Raw genomic sequence first — 21623 nt, 5'->3', positions numbered from 1 at the left:
CAGGTAGTTGATCCATCAGAAGAACAAGTTACTTACCTTTGGTAATGCCTTTTCTGGTGGATACACTAGCTACCTGTGGATTCCTCACGGTCCCACCCGCCCCCGTTGCCTGGTTGGTCTTACCAAGATATCCTAGGGTGAATATGTATGTAAGGATGTGTATATATGTTATATGGTATATGTATATAAATGTACATATATGTGTTTTTTTATAAATTAAAAGTGATGTTCTTACAACATCTTAGAGCAATTAAAAATCAGGATTGATCATATCCTTTAGCCAAACATTTCTGGGATGTCCATGAAGGCAGTTGCAGTTCTTTGACTTTTTATGGGATAAAAACTATTGCTGTCAATCCCTGGGGTGGGAATAGAACTGCACTGTTAAGACAAACAGAATCCAGAATGATTTTATCATTCGGTTCTGAAAATCTGTGGGGATATAATCTGATGCGGAACTTTATGTACATTTGTGAGAATCTGAATCTCATAGAGGTTTGACCTATATGTAATGGATTCTTTGCACAGAGTAAGTGTCACAGACATTGTAAATGATATCTTTCATTCTTGACCGGGAGTACTAGAACCTGACTATAGAACATAGTTTGTTTTTAGTATTTTTAATTGCCTTTGTGCACATTTAGATTAGTATTTTGTATATTATCAGTAACAAATTTTAATTAGCACTTTAGGGTGATTGTTAGGCAGTCGGGTTTCTGTCCACATATTCATATTAAATTGGTCTTTTACTCCATATACATGGACCATCTGGTGGATCTATGATTAATATTAGAATATGATGTTCTCTACTGGTATTAGATGAATATAGAGCATGGTTACAGTTTTTATTGGGAATCAATTGATTTTTAATGATTATATATGAATTTTATATTATTGTTGAGATGAATTGGGAAATTTCATTTTTTGCATTATTGAGGATATTAATATTTATTGATTTATATAAGTACTTCATATGTATGTGTTGAAATTATTTATAATATTTATCTGAAGAACATATATTTTTTCTATTGATGAAGTGATTAATATTTAATTTATATATTCATTCATATATAAATTATCCTTAAATAGGTGCTGAAAGTGATTTATAATATCTATTTGAGAACATATTTTCCCTTTGTATTAGGAGGATAGATGTTGAAAATCAATAGTCTCTACAATAGGATGACATACTGTGCCATGGTAGACATACAACATTAGTATATATGATCCAGATTCAATTATATGGATGTTATTTAGCAGTTTGGATTGAAGATAACCACGTTACAATATGGCCGCCGTGTTTTCTAACATCTTAGTTATGTTGCTGAAACCAAAGAAGGACTATAAGATTCAAATAGGTATGTGCAAAAATGTCTGCCAATGTCCAGTTGAAGGCGTTTGCCGAAACGCGTTGACATTTGGCCGGGACAGCGTGTGTTTGTTGTGTTTTGGCATTCATTTGATTATTATATATTTTTTGAGTGACTTTTTAAAATTTATTCAGATTTGCCTTTATGAGTTCTTTCTTCAATAAATGGAGTCGACGATTTTTCACATAAATCAATTTTGAACTGTTTTCATTGACTACTTTCCACGATCTCCTGGATATTGTGCAGCCATTTGGTGTTGAAATACGTTGCACCGCTTTTTGAAATTTATATTTATATATATATATATATATATATATATATATATATATATATATATATATATATATATATATTTGATATTTTGCTGTTTATATTTGATTAAATGTTATGTTTTATATTTGATTTATGTATTCATGTCAAGTATGTATTGTCGGTAGTCACCTGTTCTCCTTGAAGGCATGTAAAAATGGTGAAAACTAACGTCAGCACTCCGACGAGGACCTCTTATTGCCTCGATGACGTCAAACGGTGTTGCGTGGGAGTCTGGCAATTGTGAAGTCCTCGTCGACGTGCAGAGTTGGGAAAACATTTTCCGTAGAATGCTGACGCGTTGGGAGAATTCATTAGGTGAGGAATGCACAGGTAACTAGTGTATCCACCAGAGAAGGCGTTACCGAAGGTAAGTAACTTGTTCGTATGCCAGTGGGAATCTAACACTACTGTTGTGCATAGCCACAAGACTCTACCATATGTTCAGATAACAGTAAATGACGTAGTTTGGTCAATTTGCTCTTGATTGTTGCTTTACCAGTTTATAGGCCGCTTTAAATTATGTCTTAACTTTCATGCCTCATTCCACTGATTCAGAAATCTTTGTGGATCCCCCTCCTCCCTGCTGAATCAGGCAATGAAATAGCACCATAACGGCCCCTTGTTCTTGCATCCGCTGATCAGAAATTCTCCTTTGGATAACTAAAGGTTTGATGTGATAACAGCTTAACTTAGAAATTTCTTTCCAGTTTTTCATCAATGAACTCCATTTCCCTCTCTGAAGAAATTCTGCACAACCTAGATGTTTCTGTGCTACTTAAGTTTAAATTTAAAAAAGATGTATAGTTGTACAAAAACTGATAGTCTACATCATTTCTAGCAGTCTCTACCCAGGCAAGAAGGCAGCCAAAGTTTATCTGTCTATGCAGATAGTTTCATATCATTAGCTTGCAATATGAATGCTTTATTCTTCTCTGCGGCCTCCATAGCTGTGTCAACTGCAGTAGCTTTTCTGAGGTATGTAATTATTACTGAGTGGCATAGGACAGCTTCTTCAGCTATTCCACAGGCATTCTATGAACTATTGACTGGACGAGTCTTACCTTAATGTGCAGGATTTGTTCAGGACGTTCTTTGCAATCTGTTTGTTTGAAGCATAGCCGGTCATAAGCTATCTCTTCCCCTCATTCCTTGCAATGGGAAATCCATGGTTTGTAGCTGAGCCTCTAGACCACTTTTAGTGACCACAGATAGATAGAATACAGTCTGTTCAGCCCGTTAGCAATGATGACCTGACAGTTCCATAACTGTCAAAGTTTCATTTGTTTTAGTTATTCTTAGACTATTCTTTGTTCTCTTGTCACATAGCGGACTAGCTCAGATAAAACCAAGCTGAGTGGTCTAGTATGCTGTTTCTGATGTGCCCTACTAGGCAAGAGGTTTATTGCTGCTATCAGTTCAGCACTGTGTCTCAAAATCCATTGTTTCTTTTTGCTCATGAACTTTGTCATTAAGGAAGTATGTTGTAGATCAGGTGTTCCCTCATCCTTTTGTGAGCAATGATCGACATTTTTTTTTACCACAAAATGGTAAGCAACATTTGAAACACAAATATGCAGTTATATTCCTGTTGTGGGAGTAACCTTTATGAAATGTGAATTGATACTATATTGTGCACACTATGCATAAATAATAGACCTATAGTTGCAGTAAAGAACAGCGTTATGATTAACCTGTACAGGCTTATTGTGCATTTGAAGCAGGATATTGCCCAGTGATTGACCATTATTTGTTTGAATTTGACAAGCAATTTACCATAGGCATGGTTTCTTGGCAAGGAATGTTTGAACAATAAGGTCATATTCCGATTTAAAAAATAAAACTTGTGCCAGGAAAGCAGGTCAATATTGGAATGGATTGACTTTACTCCCCTAAAGTTGTTTGCAAAATTCATGGTGTGTTTTGTACTTTCGCCCCAAAACCTGGAATTAAACAAAATTTAACAAGGAGGTTTGGCACACTTTCTCACTAAGAACCTTTTGGACATCTAGTGTTAAATGTTATGTTTAAAACCAATTAAACCATCAACTTTGATAGAACTGAAAATCACTTAAATTGGGCAGGGATGAGGGTTTATTTATATCCGTGTAGTAAAGGTTTGTAAACTATGGTGGCATTTAAAGAACTCTATTACACTTTAATACAGTAGCTTTGTGGGAACCTGGTATGATACAAGATGAATTTACACTGGGTTCTTTGCATACTTTCACAGTACCCCTGCCATGATAAATCCATAACGCCCCTGCAAGGAAATCCACTGAAAAGCTCCCCTATTTCTAAAATCCAAATTAAGACATAATCTACACTTTTTGTTATGCGAGACATGCACATCTGGCAAGAGTAGCCTTGTGAGCTGCATGATACTCACTTCGAATTATGGTGCATCAAGCTGGATAGAATGTGCTTCCATTGGTGTCCTTAAAGATTATCTGTCATTAATACCTCGGGTTCACAGCTTAAACCCATGTGCTTCTGGCAGTCACTTAATAAGGATGCATGTGTAAGGGTCATAACTTCAGAAAGGAGAAACAATTAGGAGTCTCACCTCAGTGTATCCCTTAAAAGAAAAGACATGCTTGCAGAAGAAACATTGAATTATAATTTAGTGTTAAGTGCCCACTTCAAAGGATAAAGGCGCCACTTGCTAGATCTCATACAAATTAAACAAAATAAACCTGTGCTCTGTCCCTGGGAATGTGACTCAGACTAGTCAGGGTTGAATCAAAGCTAATGTGTCAAGTATTTAAGCAGTGCATACACAGTAGGTGGTCACAAAAACACAAAGTTCCACAACCAAATGTAAAATTAAGAGGACGTTTTTAGGAGGCAAATAAGTCCAAAATTGCAAGAATCCAATAAGGGAAACCAGAGAGAGGATTTTTTAAAGATTTAAGTGAAAGTAGTGCCAAAAGTGCGAATGATAGTCTATGGAAGCAGTAGACCACGAAGGAAGAGCAATTTGACGCCAATCTTGATGGTCGTGGTCGGATACAGCTAGTGGGTTGACCCTGGTAAAGGTCTGGAAGTCAAAAAGTTTGAAAAAATTTGAAAATCCTAATTCAAAAAAGAACTTTGTAACTTTTGAAGAAAAAAACCTGTCTCTTCATGGGACAAATCTGAAATTGTAGCCACCTCCCGGGAACTGCTTGTTAAATACCTGTGCAAGTTCCATTTGCCACTGATCAGATGGAAATTGCAGGAAAAAGATCTCTTGAAAGTTGTTATGCTCCATAACCCCACAGGAGGTTAGTCAACTGACTCTTGAAGTCCACTTCTTTCTCCTAGGTACAAGGGGGAGCAGGTTGAGTTCTTCAGAGCGCCTCACAAATCAAAGACCACTGTTAAAGTGCTCTTCTGTTCTTTTGCAGGCATAGAAAGTGTTGTCTCGAGGGTTCCTGTGGGTAACTTTTTGCCCGGCACCTACTAGTCGGTCGGGGTGACTCCTGAGCGCCTTCTAACCAATAGGGTGGAAGCTCCCAGACAAACCTACCCCATTTTTCAGTACTTTCTGTTTCTTACTGCAAACAAGCCCAATATGCCATGTTCCAGGGGATTTTTATGATGTTAGAGGTCCCACTAAATCTGGGCTCTGAGGATTGTGGAGGTTTTTGGGGAGTGCACTCTGGTAATTCCCAGTGTCGCCTCACATCGAATGCTAAAATCCAGTTTGAGGCAGGTCCTGTACACACAACAAAACTAAGAGTCCAAAGTCTGGCAGGGCAAAGGCTTTGTCCTACAACTCCCAGACAGGGGCTACAAAAGATTTGTGTTGGCATCTTGTTTGCTTCCTTTCAGATGTGCCAAAGTGTTACATGTGTCTCAACCACAGAATTAGATAGGATTTGACACTGCACCCACCCTGTATATTCTGATAAGCTCAGAGGAGTCTTTTCTGCTTATTCAGGTTATTCTGTGGTGTAGCTCCTGGAAGGAATTTCACACCGCTGTCTCACCTCATACAGACCAAGTGTTAGGCTGGGTATTTGCTGAAGGAGCAATGCAAATTAGCCCCATCAGCTTCAGGCAGGGTAAATGTCATTTTCTAAAAGTCACACTTTCCAGATATTTAATAAAAATCCAACTTTACCTTGAGACTTTTTTTTCTCAAATGTAAAAATAAATCTTTAAATGGAGTCTGTAGCTGTGACAGGCCAAAAGATTAAAGTGTATATAATCTCTAATTTGACTTCTCCTACGTTCAGTTATAGTCTTACCATTGGTAATGATATTTTGGGCCCAGTGACAGGGAGAACAGGCAATTTCTAAAGTCACATGCTGCATTCTTAAATATGCCCCCTTGTGGGCAGTAAGGTGTGCTAAGGGTGAGGTATTTAAAATCATCACATTTTCCAACCTGTCGAAAGCTTGATTTTGACAGATCTGTGCAGCAGGTTTGAAACTGCTGTTGTCAGGCTACACAGGTTACGCCTGAAAACATGTTTTACTGCCCCACTGTAGTGGATGGCAGAATAAGTGCTACAGTCTACAAGTGGCAATTAACTTTTCATGCCCTATGTATAATTATGCACCATATACTATGGATGTTTAGGGAAGTTAATTGTGGCACACAGGTTTTAAACCAATTTTTAAATGTTTTAGGGGTCAGAACACATATACAGGACACCAGATATCAGCTCAAGATTAGCAAAAGGTGAGATGCCCTCCCCCCCCCCCCCCAAAAAAAGAAGCATTGGCAAAGCCAATACGTTTTGCCATTCCTCTGGCTTTGTTTACACTCTTGCACATATTCAGTGTGCACACTTGTGCAGTACACAATAGCAGACACACCCCTAGTGTGCACGTGTCTCATAGACACACAATATGCACAGGGCTAGAGAGGTGTTAACTCTTAACTGACAAACACAAATCTAGTTGATGCCAGTTGTAACTGTAGGTATTTTCATTCGCACACCCAGTGCATGCAAGCATCCTGAATGTGTGCAAATCAAACACCCAGTGTGCACCAGCAGTGGCAGATATACACACAGAGCCTGCATGTTTCTTGGCAGTGTGTATACCGTTAAATGTTAAAATGCCTATAAACACAATCAAAATGCCCAATGGATACCCTTATAATACATCCTAGCACCCTCACAAAGCCCAGTCGAGCACTTAGTATATGGCCAGACGCTCTCAAAAGCCAATTAATCACAGACATGCTAAGAAATCTCTTCAGCTACCAAAGGCATTCCCACTGGTTACACAGCAGACCCTATACAGCTACAAGAGATCTTTAAAACCTTATAAATGTCCTCAGATACCCTCACAAAGTACCCAACCCATGTTAAAAACAGCCCTCGGACACACTCATAGACACTTTCACACACAGTCCAGACACCCTCATGCTGCCTCCAAATACCAATGTAATACCAAACACATATCCTCAAAATATCCCTAATGCAATCAAACTGGCTTTTGGCACCCTGGCAGCCCTACCGTGTACCATTACAATGCAGCAATACATTATCAAGTGCCCCAGAGTGCTTCTTATTCCCACAGATACATCCACAGTGCCCAAAAGACAGCAACAATAATACACACATACAGGCACATAGCTCCCTCCAGATACACCTACGAGCTGCCCAACACACAGACAGCCATATATGCTACTGAAACTCACTCATCCTCTAATGCACTCCAAACACCTTAACAATGTCCCTCTAATATCCTTCAATACTCCAAACACACTCACACAGAAACCCTTTAAACTCCACAAGGCACTATCACAAGCCTATTTCAAAGCTTCAAAATGCTCATCCAATGAATTTGCCATTCCCCCAGACACTTTCCCAAAACCAACATAAAACGTCCCACACACTGTCTCAAATGTCCCTCCGGAGGCTATCAAGCTGCACAACACCCCAGCCATGAACAGGTGTCCTTCATACATGTTATCAGTGCCCTCATATACCTTCTCTGAGCCCCAGTCATGCTCAAAATACTCTCCAATACACTCAGGAGATCCCACATTCAAAAGGCAACTCTGACATGATCAAAACACACAGGCACTCTTGCGCTTCCAGGCACCATAACATTCCACCCAAGATACCTTCACAACTGAGCCAGAGTATCCTCATATTGTCTCACATTGTGTTAATATCCCAAACACCCCTATAATAGCACTAAACACAGTCAGAACGCCCCTCAGTGCCACCAAATTACCTGATAAAAACAGTTATAAACCCTTCCACGAGATGCAACTGCAAACCCCAGTGTGCTGCTAGATCTCTCCCAAAGCCAACAACAAAACACCCCACAGAAGTGCACACAATTCCTGCTAGATACACCCATCAATGGCACATTATTATAGAAACCCATTTCTACCCTTCAAATGCCATAAATACAGTTTGCCAACTTTACCAAGCACATAAACATGGCCGAAGTACTCCCTATAATGAGACAAACGCAACACCCTTTAAACAAAGACTTGCACCATACATTATCATAACACACTATAGACACATTCACAGTGACCCAGATACTGCCCACAGACCACCCCGGGACATGAACATCCCGATCTCTACTTCATCTTCCCTTCTTCCGGCGCCTGACAGCTGAAGGTAATGAGTGCACTGAACCAAATCTGGAGTGCGGGTGTGTAAGGAAATGCCTCCTTGGCATGGTTACCCCCTGACTTTTTGCCTTTGCTGATGCTAAGTTATGATTTGAAAGTGTGCTGAGGCCTGCTAACCAGGCCCCAGCACCAGTGTTCTTTCCCTAACCTGTACTTTTGTTTCCACAATTGGCACACCCTGGCATCCAGGTTAGTCCCTTGTAACTGGTACCTCTGGTACCAAGGGCCATGATGCCAGGGAAGGTCTCTAAGGGTTGCAGCATGTCTTATGCCACCCTGAGGACCCCTCACTCAGCACATACACACTGCTTGCCAGCTTGTGTGTGCTAGTGGGGATAAAACAACTAAGTCGACATGGCACTCCCCTCAGGGTGCCATGCCAACCTCACACTGCCTACAGGTATAGGTAAGTCACCCCTCTAGCAGGCCTTACAGCCCTAAGGCAGGGTGCACTATACCATAGGTGAGGGCATAGGTGCATGAGCACTATGCCCCTACAGTGTCTAAGCAAAACCTTAGACATTGTAAGTGCAGGGTAGCCATAAGAGTATATGGTCTGGGAGTCTGTCATGCACGAACTCCACAGCCTCATAATGGCTGCACTGAAAACTGTGAAGTTTGGTATCAAACTTCTCAGCACAATAAATGCACACTGATGCCATTGTACATTGTATTGTAACATTCACCCCAGAGGGCACCTTAGAGGTGCCCCCTGAAACCTTAACGGACTATCCGTGTAGGCTGACTAATTTTAGCAGCCTGCCACACACCAGACATGTTGCTGGCCACATGGGGAGAGTGCCTTTGTCACTCTGTGGCTAGTAACAAAGCCTGTACCGGGTGGAGGGGCTTCTCACCTCCCCCTGCAGGAACTGTAACACCTGGTGGTGAGCCTCAAAGGCTCATCCCCTTTGTTACAGCACCCCAGGACACTCCAGCTAGTGGAGTTGCCCGCCCCCTCCGGCCACGGCCCCACTTTTTGCGGCAAGGCCGGAGGAGATAATGAGAAAAACAAGGAGTCATCACTAGCCAGTCAGGACAGCCCCTAAGGTGTCCTGATCTGAGGTGTGACTAACTTTTAGAAAACCTCCATCTTGCAGATGGAGGATTCCCCCAATAGGATTAGGGATGTGCCCCCCTCCCCTCAGAGAGGAGGCACAAAGAGGGTGTAGCCACCCTCAGGGCTAGTAGCCATTGACTACTAACCCCCCCAGATCTAAACACACCCCTAAATTCAGTATTTAGGGGCTCCCCAGAACCTAGGAACTCCGATTCCTGCAACCTAAGAAGAAGAGGACTGCTGAACTGAAAAACCTGCAGAGAAGACGGAGACACCAACTGCTTTGGCCCCAGCTCTACCGGCCTGTCTCCCCACTTCTAAAGACACTGCTCCAGCGACGTGTTCCCAGGGTCCAGCAACCTCTGAAGCCTCAGAGGACTACCCTGCATCTAGAAGGACCAAGGACAGTGGCTCTGTTCACCAAAGACTGCAACTTTGCAACAAAGAAGCAACTTTGAAACAACACACGTTTCCCGCATGAAGCGTGAGACTTTGCACTCTGCACCCGACGCCCCCGGCTCGACTTGTGGAGAACAAACACCACAGGGAGGACTCCCCGGCGACTACGAGACTGTGAGTAGCCAGAGTTGACCCCCTTGAGCCCCCACAGCGACTCCTGCAGAGGGAATCCTGAGGCTCCCCCTGACCGCGACTGCCTGCTTCAAAGACCCGACGCCTGGTAAAGACTCTGCACCCGCAGCCCCCAGGACCTGAAGGATCCGACCTCCAGTGCAGGAGCGACCCCCAGGTGGCCCTCTCCCTTGCCCAGGTGGTGGCTACCCCGAGGAGCCCCCCTCCCCTTGCCTGCCTGCATTGCTGAAGAGACCCCTTGGTCTCCCATTGAATCCTATTGCAAACCCGACGCCTGTTTGCACACTGCACCCGGCCGCCCCCGTGCTGCTGAGGGTGTACTTTTTGTGTTGACTTGTGTCCCCCCCCCCCCCCCCCCCCCCCCCGGTGCCCTACAAAACCCCCCTGGTCTGCCCTCCGAAGACGCGGATACTTACCTGCTGACAGACTGGAACCGGGGCACCCCCTTTTCCATTGAAGCCTATGTGTTTTGGGCACCACTTTGACCTCTGCACCTGACCGGCCCTGAGCTGCTGGTGTGGTAACTGTGGGGTTGCTCTGAACCCCCAACGGTGGGCTACCTTGGACCCAAACTTGAACCCCGTAGGTGGTTTACTTACCTGCAAAAACTAACAAACACTTACCTCCCCCAGGAACTGTTGAAAATTGCACTGTCTAGTTTTAAAATAGCTATGTCATTTATGTGAAAACTGTATATGCTATTTTGCTAATTCAAAGTTCCTAAAGTACCTACCTGAAATACCTTTCATTTGAAGTATTACCTGTAAATCTTGAACCTGTGGTTCTTAAAATAAACTAAGAAAATATATTTTTCTATACAAAAACCTATTGGCCTGGAATTGTCTTTGAGTGTGTGTTCCTCATTTATTGCTTGTGTATGTTCAACAAATGCTTAACACTACTCCTTTGATAAGCCTACTGCTCGACCACACTACCACAAAATAGAGCATTAGTATTATCTCTTTTTGCCACTATCTTACCTCTAAGGGGAACCCTTGGACTCTGTGCATGCTATTTCTTACTTTGAAATAGTACATACAGAGCCAACTTCCTACAGGGTGTGCCAGTCACTCCCCACAACTCACTGTTTCTGATGTGTCCGTACCATCCCGGTAGAAAATCAAGCAATTAATTTGCAGTAGCCACCACACTGAGAACATAGGAACACTTCGGTCTGTAGTACACAGGCTTTCATTGCACATCAAACAGATAGATTTAAAAGTAGCTCCTGCATCTTCTGGAAAACTCCATTTAGATGTGGAAGTTTGGTGGAGGAATGAAGGTAAGGTAATGAGGTATGTGAGAAACTGGTAATTACTGGAGAAGGCTGTCACTGGAGGGAGGACCCCTTCCACTGAAGGGTGCAGCCTCAGGCTGATCAGATTTGCCGAAGCACTTTCAGTTCCAGCAGTGGCCGATATAATTGGCACTGAACGGGCTAGGTATGTGAAGCAGGGTGCAGGCATGCATATATGACGGCCTGCAGATGGACTCGTTTGTAATGAAAAATAAGAGACAGCACACATACGCACTCTCAGTGCATGTTCAAAAGTAAATAGAAAAAGAATACCTGCTCGCCAGTGAAAAGGACACTGGCCACCGGAAGTAGTACTTATTCCGATCACCACTGCACGGATGAAGAATACAAAATGTTCTAGCTTTGCGTTAAGAATTTTTTATTCTATAAAGGACACGGAGGCTAAGATTATGCTTCTCAATCTTTTCTACTGAAAAAACAGCAGCCAATAAAAAAACAGTAAACACTAAATGAGGCTTTGAACCCCACCTCTCTTCACCACCAGTAGCAGTCCAACAAAGTCTATAAACTGGAGAGGCACCTCTTTCTTTGTAGACAAGCCATACCATACAATGCCCATGTCCAGAACTCTCCAGGATGGATAGAAAACCACAAACCAGAGATACATTCGTGCCACAACGAAAAACCAACGGTCCATCAAAACTTCACCCCTGTTTGGAGTCCGATTCTGAAAGAAAAACAATTATGAGACTCAAGTATACTGCAATCTGTAAAATAAAGGGTGGGTAAAATACTTCATAACAAATGCATATTATGTCATTAACATTTTATTTAATGGGTGGGATAATCCTCGCCTCTGTGTCCTTAATAGAATCTAAAATTCTTAACGCAAAGTTAGAAAATGTTGTATTCTATGTCGGGACCAGAGGCTCCGATTATGCTGGTTCAAAGCTGATCTACTACCAAATTAGAAACATGCACTACTGGTTTATAATAAAGCATTTTAAACATGTAATCACTAGATCAATCAGCAGCCCTAAGAATATCTTCCAACCTAGAAGAAAAGCTTTTGACACCATGGCTCCTCTGGTAGAATGGGCCCCATATAATGACATGTCAATGCCTGCTTCTGACATAATCCACCGAACCCAGCGGGCCAACGTAGTAACTGATACCGGTCTGAAAGATTTCTGACTGGATATCAGAAAAGGACAAGAGGATCCACTCTGAAACCCACAGTGCGTTCTTCATATACCTTTGAACATTTAACCACACAGAGATTTACATTATGAGGTAAAGCCGGATAGTCAACATAACTAGACATGCATTTTGTACATTTAGATATAAGAAAAGAAACTCCAGAAGGAGAAAATAGTCTTCCTGCTAGGTCTAAAGCTTTCACATCGGAAACCCTATGACAAGATATCAAACAGAGTAACATGGTCAGTTTAGCTGATAATTGTTTCATAGACAGCAAATGATTATCAGGCTAATTGTTCAAGAAAGATAGTACAATGTTCACATCCCACAGTTGTGAGTAGCGTGGTTTGGGTGGATTCACCACCCTAATACCTTTTAAGCAATTTACATACCAGAGGATGTTGACCAACAGGTTTATTATTTATCCAAGCATGTCCTGCCAAAATAGCTGATCTAAAGTTGTTTAGTGACCTGTAACATAATCCTGTTTCAGCACATTCGGACAGGAAATTTATAATGTCTTTGACCTCTGTTCCCACAGGCTCCACTTCCCTTTGAAGGCTCCAACCCACCCACTTTTTCCATGCCAGAGAATATCTTTTGTGGGTGGATGGAGCCTAAGCTTGTCGTATAAAAGAGGTAGCTGAAGCCGAAAGGCCTTGCACTTGAGCATGTCTCCCGATATCTTCCAAGCCATAAGAGACAGCTGCCCCTATAGTAGAAGAGGGTGAGGAGATCCCACCGGATCCAGAAGGAGCTGAGGAAAGATCGGGAGCTGCAGAGAAAGAGCAATCGAGAATTCCATAAGGGACGGAAACCACAGTTGACTCCTCCATAACGGGGTGGTGAGAATCGCAGATGCTGCTTGACGACGCAAAAGCGTACTCGCGGGATGATGGCAAATGGGGAGAAAGCATAATTCATCTGGGTTGACTAATCCCGAAGAAATGCGTCCATTGCCAGAGCCAACGGTTCTGGTCTCCAGCTGAAAGATTTTGGAATCTGAAAACCGAGCCGAGGTGCTAACAGGTCCACCTGACACGATCCTATCAAAGACATGATCTTCTGAAACACAGAAGGAAGAAGTTTCCAATCTCTAGAATCCTTCAAAAATCAGGAGTTCCAATCTGCCACTAGATTGTCTTTGCCTGTAAGAAATTCTATCACCATGATCTTCCGATCCAGGCAAAGTTGACAAAATTCCTTGGCAATATTCGCTAGAAGGCGAGACCTGGTAAGCCCCCCCCCCCCCCAAAGCGGTTGATGTGTCTCACTGCGGACACATTGTCCATTTTCAGTAGAATGCAACACTTGCTCTTGAGTGGAGAGAGAGATCTGATGGCAAAGAACCCTCTAAGAGTTCCAGACATTTGATGTGGAGTTGAAGCGCCTCTAAAGACCAACGACTTCCTGTCGAAAAAGGACTGCATCTCGCTCCCCTGCCCCACCGACTTGCATCGGACTCTATCACTACCTCCGGTGACTCTCCAAAAATGGCTCTGCCGTTCCAAGCCTCCATGTGAGACAGCCACCACTAGAGTTCCTCTCGGGCTTCGAGAGGGAGGGGAACCAGATGATCGTACGAAAAACTTTGTTGCAGAAAATGATTTTTTTTATCTCTGCAAGGTCCTGTAATGGAGAGGTTGCAGGAAGACTGCTTAAATCGATGAAGTCAGAGGCCCACAATCCGGTCACTCTTAATTCCCTCTTGATCGATTTCATTTTCAGGGAAGGAAGTAACAATTGGGCTTTCACTGAGTCCACCTGAAATCCCAAGAATTCCATTTGTTGAGACGGAATCATGGAAGATTTCTTGTGAGTGATCACAAATCCCAGATCTTGGAGAAGAGAACTTGCCCAATGCAAGTGAGTTAGTAACAGGGCTTGATCAAGCGCCATGATGATCATGTCATTTAGATAGATTATCAGGCGAATGCTTCTCCCACGAAGGTGTTCCACCACCGGTTTCAGTAGTTTGGTAAACACCCAAGGAGCTGAAGACAGACCGAAGGGGAGCAGCAGATATTCGTACCAACTGTGTCTCCATCGAAATTGAAGAAACCTTCAATGAGAAGGAGCTATGTGAACCGATAAATGAGCATCCTTGAGAGCCAGACGAACCATCCAGTCTCTGAACTTAAAGTAGGTCTCGCTACAGATGGATGCCCTCCATCTTGAAATGGCGGTAAACTACAAATGGATTGAAATTTCTGAGGTTGAGGACTAACCTCTGACCGCCCCCTTTCTTTTGCACCAAAAAGACGTTGCAGCAAAAACCCATCAGATGATGGGAAGTTAATGCAATAGCTTTCTTTGCCAGCAAGTCCTGAAGTTCACAATCTATAAAGGCTTTGTCTAGTTGGGGAAAAAAGGATAGGGATAGGAAGAGCTTGTTGCTGAGGGATGGCTGAAAGTTCTATTGTGTACCCTTGTACTGTACAGAGAACCCATGCGTCTGAAGAAATGGAGGCCCAACAATTTAAGCCAACTTGGCCTTCCTGTTGGTGAAAAGGGCGAGAGCGCCGACAGGAAGAGCACACTACCTAATGAAAAGAAACTACGGGTGCAACATGCACCTTGGCGCGCAGTGAATAAAAACAAGCGCGCGATAGGAACAAAGAACAAACACCAAGGTACTGTAAATCAAAAGACACATTTTTAAAGTTAATAAGACAGTGAAAAAAGGAGGCACTTATCTGACTGAGGAACAGCAAAGAAAGAGGAAGCCAGATGGTGCCTCTCCAGTTTATAGACTTTGTTGGACTGCTATTGGTTGTTAAGAGAGGCGGGGTTCAAAGCCTTATTTAGTGTTTACTGTTTTTTTTTTTTTTAATTGGCTGCTGTTTTTTGAGTAGTAAAGATTGAGACGCATAATCAGAGCCTCTGGTCCTGACAGGGAATCCGATGGCTGGAGGAAGCCGGAGGCCAGTAGAAGCTGCTGACCAATAGGAAGCTAGGAAACAAGACCCATGTGGGAGCCAGCCAATGGTAAGTAAAGAGGTGCTGGCCAATAGGTAGCAAGCAAATGAGACCTACCTGGGAGCCAGTCAATGGTAAGTAGAGTGACGTGGGAGCAATGTGGGATCAGTGAGTGATATGCAGAGATAAGTAATGGGTGGGGTTATAAACCCTTTTTAAAACAAAATACAATAGATTTACCTAGCATAGCGGAAGTGCTGTCTAGGCGAATCCTAAAAATAAATAAAAAGCTGGGGGCGACCACCCAAAAAAGGGACACATTGCAACACTTGCTCTCTCTCTGGCACTGACAATACACAGATATCTACCTATCATCTAGTGAGCAACACTTTATAGTTCTCTGAGCAACACACTGGTGACCATTGATGAAGATACATAACGCAAAGAACCCATAGTACTCTTCTCAAACCACATTGTTCCATACCTCTTTGCAGTTGAAATAACATTACCATCATTGATGTGCGAGACCAGCATGTGGAAACAAACTCTTTTTTTCAAATTCCAGCTACAAACCACAGGAATTAGTTGCACCTAAAAAAGGCATCGGTTATTGGCAAAGTTGTGAATTCTAGTTTGTGGAATACACACGTTGTTCCTGGCAATATAATTGCAAGGGGTTGTTTTGGGATTATTATGTTCTCAGCAAACGTATACTTAGTTTTGAGAGCACAAAAGTTCAATTGAGTATGTGCACTCCTCTGTGTAATATTGGTTACTAAAACTAAAAGTTTCTTAATTATTGCCAGTTTTCAGTGTTTCTAGATTTCCAGTTGTTGTATCCTAATTCAGATAAAAATATTGTCTGTTCTGCATACAGTATGGATGTGATGAAACTAGTCTCCTCCATGCAGATTGAACCACTCCCTTCCTAAATGTTATAACCTGTATACAGAAGTGCTTTACCCATATAATCTTCTTGCGTAGTGCAGTTTGATTGTCAAGCTGATGTTTAGTGTTTCTCTTTGTCATACTTGTCTCCAGAGTGCGATTAATGTACCTCGAGACTTTGAAGGATGCAGCATTCTGAGAAAGTACTTTGGTCAGCTCCACTACTTGCAGAGCCGTATACCAATGGGAGCTGAACATGAGGCCGCAGTGCCCATCACATGGTAAGAAACTGTACTCTTCATTGTGGGAAGGAGAGGTGCAGAATAAAAAGTGAAACAGTTGTGACAATTCAAAATATGAGTTTGATACCTAAAATAATTGGTTAAGCTTGAACTGGGAAGAGGTGGTTGTTTGCCCAGTTTATTTGTACTTTTTGGGGCGAGGCGACTACTGCGATGTTTGTGGTTCCAACCAATAGGTGGGCCTGATCCCCTCTCATAAAATAATGAATCTTAAGATATTAAGCTCATGCCCTACCAAGTGTACGCCCCCAAAAAACTCATGTAAACCATTGCAAGGCTGTTTTTAACTTGCCCACACTTTGAAAAACAAATTCCCCTGAGAAATACTGCTGGTAATCGTTGCTGATGTTTACGTAAAGGCTTGCTAAGACTAAAAACTGGGTGATTGATCATTTGTACCATTGGATGCTTGAGAGGGACATAGCTGTTGTACAAGAGACAAAACAGTACATACAATACAAAAAAAAAATACTGTGCAAAGAAATGACACAAGACAATTATTTCCATCCAACGATCCTTTATGGGAGTTGCACCTGCAAAGATAATATCCAATTTTTCACTGAACCACAAACCTGGCAGTATAACGGGAACTGCACCCTAAATTGATCCCACCTAGTCTTATCCCTTAATATTAGATGACCTGGTTTTAGAAAAGATTGTGCTTATAAGACTTCAATATACCTTAGTGACAGTAAGTTTGGGCATTATGAATGTACCCTATGTATAATGGCTAAAACAATGCAAATGTCACAATTTTATTTTATGCCATCGTAATAGGAAATTAATAGCAGGTTTCTAATTGCAGGACAGAAATCTTTTCTGGAAAGTCTGTCACCCATGAAGACATCAAATACGAACAAGCATGCATTCTGTACAATCTTGGTAAGGCACAACAAATCAGCTAGTTCATTTAATAGATTTCTCTTTGATCTTGTTAAATATTTCACTACCAAGGCTTCAAATTCCTTCCATAAATGTTCTATAAGTTTATTTTTGTTGTTGTTCTCCATTGTACAAGCACCAGGTTAAACCGCATCACCTTAAGTTAATGAACCTGAATGATTAGTCTCCAGTAATTCTGGGTGGACGCTGAGCCTGCTAAACGCTAAGAGAAAGTGTCAAAGCAGCCGAATAACAAAAAAATAATTACGTTTGAAAACTATTAAGGTACAATGATCAGTGAGCCTTCGTCCCTTTTTTAATTATTTACAGTCTATTTATTTTTCCATTTTAATGTAGTGCCTAATACTTAAGGTAACTTTTTAATCGAGGTGGAATGATTTTGTTCACAATTACACCAGAGAACTAAAAAAAACTGGAGCGTATGTATCTACAGTTGACATATTTATGATAGATTGTAATTACTGAAAAGGAAAAGTGGGAGGGAAGGTGAAGAACCAGCTGTCAAACACCACATGTTCAGTAGTGCTTACTTAGGGGTCTATGTGTGGCAAGTTAATTAATAGACAGTTGTGAATTTTAGAAGCACTGAAATTTGTAATAGTGTGTAATGCAGTTTCTCGTGCTCAATGAAAGAACTTCACATCGTCAAGCAGTTGCATCATTACTAAAAACCTTATTTTTGACACTTACTTCAACTTTACTTAGGTCTTCAAAGGGTGTAGCCTTTTTCACCATCTTTGTATTTGCTTGTTTAGTTTATAGGGTGTTAGAATTCTATCACTCATTTTCTTGCTCAGAGAACATGTTTATTAAGCTATTTGTCAAAGATATAAAAGATCGCTTTAGGCTAAAAAAAACAATCTCTACAAAGTGCAATTACGTGAAAGCACAGAAGGCTCAGTATACACTGAGCAATTTATATATACTTACAAAATCACCACTTCATATTAATGTTCTTAATTTTAAATCTGATCTAGCATTATAGCATTGGTAAACAGTAGAAACCAACAACAGCTTCAACAAAAAGAGAGCCTCACAATCAGATGAGTAGTACTCTAATATATAATGCAGTGCATAGTACATTTCAAATTTCAAGGATAGCTTAACGAGTTCCAAGAGCATTGGCCTATTTTGTTGGAGAAGAACAACTCAAAAGAGCCAATCAGATGTGAAGTCTTAATAATTTCCCAGGAGAGATCTTTCCTCGTACTTGAAGCGCAGTGGTGTCTTCCGAACATATGGGGGGAATCTGAACTATCTCAAAAGCCGCGGGCGTTGGCAACACAGGGTCTGGCAGTTGCTAAGCGCAACATTGCCAGAATGTGGGGGGGGGGCGGAGCGGGTGGCACTTCTAGCCGAGGGAAGTGAGCATGCTGGCAGAAGACTGTCTACAAAAGTCGTGGATGTCCAAGGAAATGGGGTAAACTCTTGGGGGCTTTGGAGGGTATACAGAGGTATGTGAGTGGCCCTTGAGAAGACTGCAATCTGACTTTATAGTTTGAGCGGGTCAAGATAGAACTCAGAGGGACTTTGAGGATCCGAGGGGGGTGGGACAGAAGTAAGGGGAAATGATTTTTCTAAGAATGCGTGTGATGTGGTACTGTTTTGGTGCTTGATGTTTTTTTTCTTTAAAATGTTAATAAAAAGAGTTGACAAAAAAAATAAATTCCCAGGAATATATAGACCCCACCAGTAAAAGCCCGTCTCCGCTGTCCTCCCAACAAGTACAAAAATCTAGAGCCATACAAAGGAAAGAGTCTAGAAATTAGGGTTTCCTACAAGTTGTATAACAGCATCATGCTGTAGTATCAACTTTGTAATCTTGCTTTGTTGTGAGTCCAGTAAATCTAATGTAGCCTCTGCCTAGCTAAAACTACATTTTCTCCTCATGCCTGATCCTCCGACTTGCTGAAACCTTGAAACCATTAGCAATCCGGCTCCTTCGCTAGGGGTAAAAGAGACCACTCCATGTTGCTGAGACCTGTCCGGGCACTTCGTTTCAGAGCTGGCTTCCTCTTTCTGATTCCAGAGCAGACATACAGCAGTTGATGTGATTCACAGGCAGTCCTACACTTTTTCCAGGGTCCTAAGGACCAATGCAATATTTAACTAAATCTTCCAGCTAGCTCCCCAATTGTCTTTTAGGAAAGATATCTTTAGATCTTATTCCTGCATCAGGTTTGGTTGACAGTTTCTAACTCTTCCGAGTCCTTATCATGTACTTATTTGGCTGCTGATGTTTTACTACATAGAAGACCAACTTATCCTACAACCCCCTTTGCCTTGTTTTCTTCAGATGTGTTGTTAAATGCCCATATGGACATTGGGGTTACTGGGGGGAGCTCAGTTTAATGTGCAAAACGACTTCCAGTGTAGTCTCAGCTTCCTTATTTACTGTTGGCCGACTTCACCATTTATTACCTCTGTCATCCCTCAAGAGTGGCAAAGTCCCACTTGTGAAACAGAGGAATTCTCCTGCACCTCAAAAGACGATATTGTCTCTGTATAGAGGTGATTTTTTTTTTCTGGCAGTGCTTGCTGGGGAACACACTGCTTGATAAATAAAACAGAGGGTGATATTAGAGCTGGTGTGTGAGGGTAAAAAGTGATTTGCCTTAATGTGTTGCTCTTGGTGAGGAAGGCCTCTTCTGTAAATATGTATGAATGCCTTGTGTGAAGGTGGTGTTTTATTTGTTGGGAGGTGCTGAAATACTTTGTGGGATGTATAAGTGTTTGTTGTCTGGGAGCCTAGGCTGTAGACACACCTACTTAAAGCACTCAACAAAAGTGAGCATTTTGCTTCTTTTAAACCAGTGTTGGCCACAGAAGGCCTCAAACACCTACTAATTTACTATCCCACGATTCAAAACCAAGATATTCTGGTCAAGTTGCAAGCAGATTTCTGCAGCAAGTGTTCTCCTTACTTAGCTAATTAACAAAGAAAAGTTGCTTTTTCCATGATGCTGCCTTCATTTAAAGGAATAAACAAGGAACAGCCCGCTTATGTTGAGATCCTGGAAACACATCTGCAAATGTGATAACTTGAGAATAACAAGAATATTTATCAAAAGTTGCATGTACATTACACCTTTTTCCTTCATTTTAACCTGAAAAGGTAATGCCTACTGGAAAACGCCTGTAGGCACGGCGACTAAAATGTTGACACCAAAACGTTGGCATGTTTTATGCACTACTTTTTGAATGCTATCTTTTGTCTTTAGGAAGCCTGTAAGTTTTACTACTTAGACTCATAATTGGGGCTAGTTTATATAAAACATACACATTTTGAATACAGTTTATGAACAGGTGCACATTAATATTTGTTTCTTTTTCAACTTCCCTTAGAAGAATAGATTGTTTTAAATGGAGACCCAGAGGCAATGGTCTTCCTGAAAAGTAATGTGACCCTTTCACTATAAGCTAGTAGTCTGCAGCATCCTCCCACAATGTAGAACATTCGTAAGTTAAAATACAGTTTAATATTCCCTGTGTGAAGCAAGCAATCCTCAATATAAACTGTGCACCTCATCTTCCTGTTGCACAAGAATGCATTTCGGAAAGAGATTTATTTTCTTCACTGTACATTTCTCCAGTTGATCTTTAACTTAAAACCTTTTTTGAATGAATGAATTTTATCAATCACGATGTAATTAATTAAAACTTATAGAAGAATTTAAATAGCAAAAAAGAAAACAAATAAAAACAAGTACATATACAACGGACCCTTCTACAAACATACTTATGCTGTTTGTGCAATCCGGTGCCCAGCATGCCATAATTAGATATTATTGAAAATGAGCAGAAGATGTTTTTAATAATATTGTATACTTTTTTTTTAATGGTTTAACTTTCCCGACATATACTCCATAAACTTTCCAAACATCTTTAGAATGCTTCTTCATGGCAGCAGTTCATTTTCTAGCTCCCACTTGGGCGCGTCAACCATGGTTCACCACACTTCTGAATATGTCAGTTGTCCCCCACAAAAATCTTCCCCACAGGCCAGACATCACTTCGAATCAAGGATAAGTCGGACATCCAGACCCCCAAGTCACTCAACCTTGCAGTATGGCTCCTGAGGTCCTAGAGTTTGGTTACTTACGCTTGTCTGTGAAATGTATGGACATTCTTAGGGAAGGTTGTAGACCCACAACTAGAGCCTGTTACTCTGCAGAATGGAAAAAAATGTTTGCTTCGGTCAATCCAAACATATTGACCCCATGAAAGG

General features: G+C 41.6%; 1 protein-coding gene across 3 annotated transcripts in view; it reads left to right on the top strand.

The window, feature by feature from the left end:
* Window positions 1-21623, top strand: part of PTPN23 (protein tyrosine phosphatase non-receptor type 23) — a 582812-nt gene that overhangs the window by 74794 nt on the left and 486395 nt on the right. For all 3 annotated transcript variants that reach the window (XM_069210890.1, XM_069210891.1, XM_069210892.1), the window contains 2 exons: window positions 16344-16471; window positions 17298-17374. In XM_069210890.1, coding sequence (XP_069066991.1) covers window positions 16344-16471; window positions 17298-17374 — 205 coding nt within the window. The remainder of the gene's footprint in view (window positions 1-16343; window positions 16472-17297; window positions 17375-21623) is intronic.

This window comes from Pleurodeles waltl, chromosome 10 (assembly GCF_031143425.1).
Source record: "Pleurodeles waltl isolate 20211129_DDA chromosome 10, aPleWal1.hap1.20221129, whole genome shotgun sequence".
NCBI classification, from domain to species: domain Eukaryota; kingdom Metazoa; phylum Chordata; class Amphibia; order Caudata; family Salamandridae; genus Pleurodeles; species Pleurodeles waltl.
Note: the sequence above shows the minus strand (reverse complement) of the source record. Positions and strands in the feature narration are given on the sequence as shown.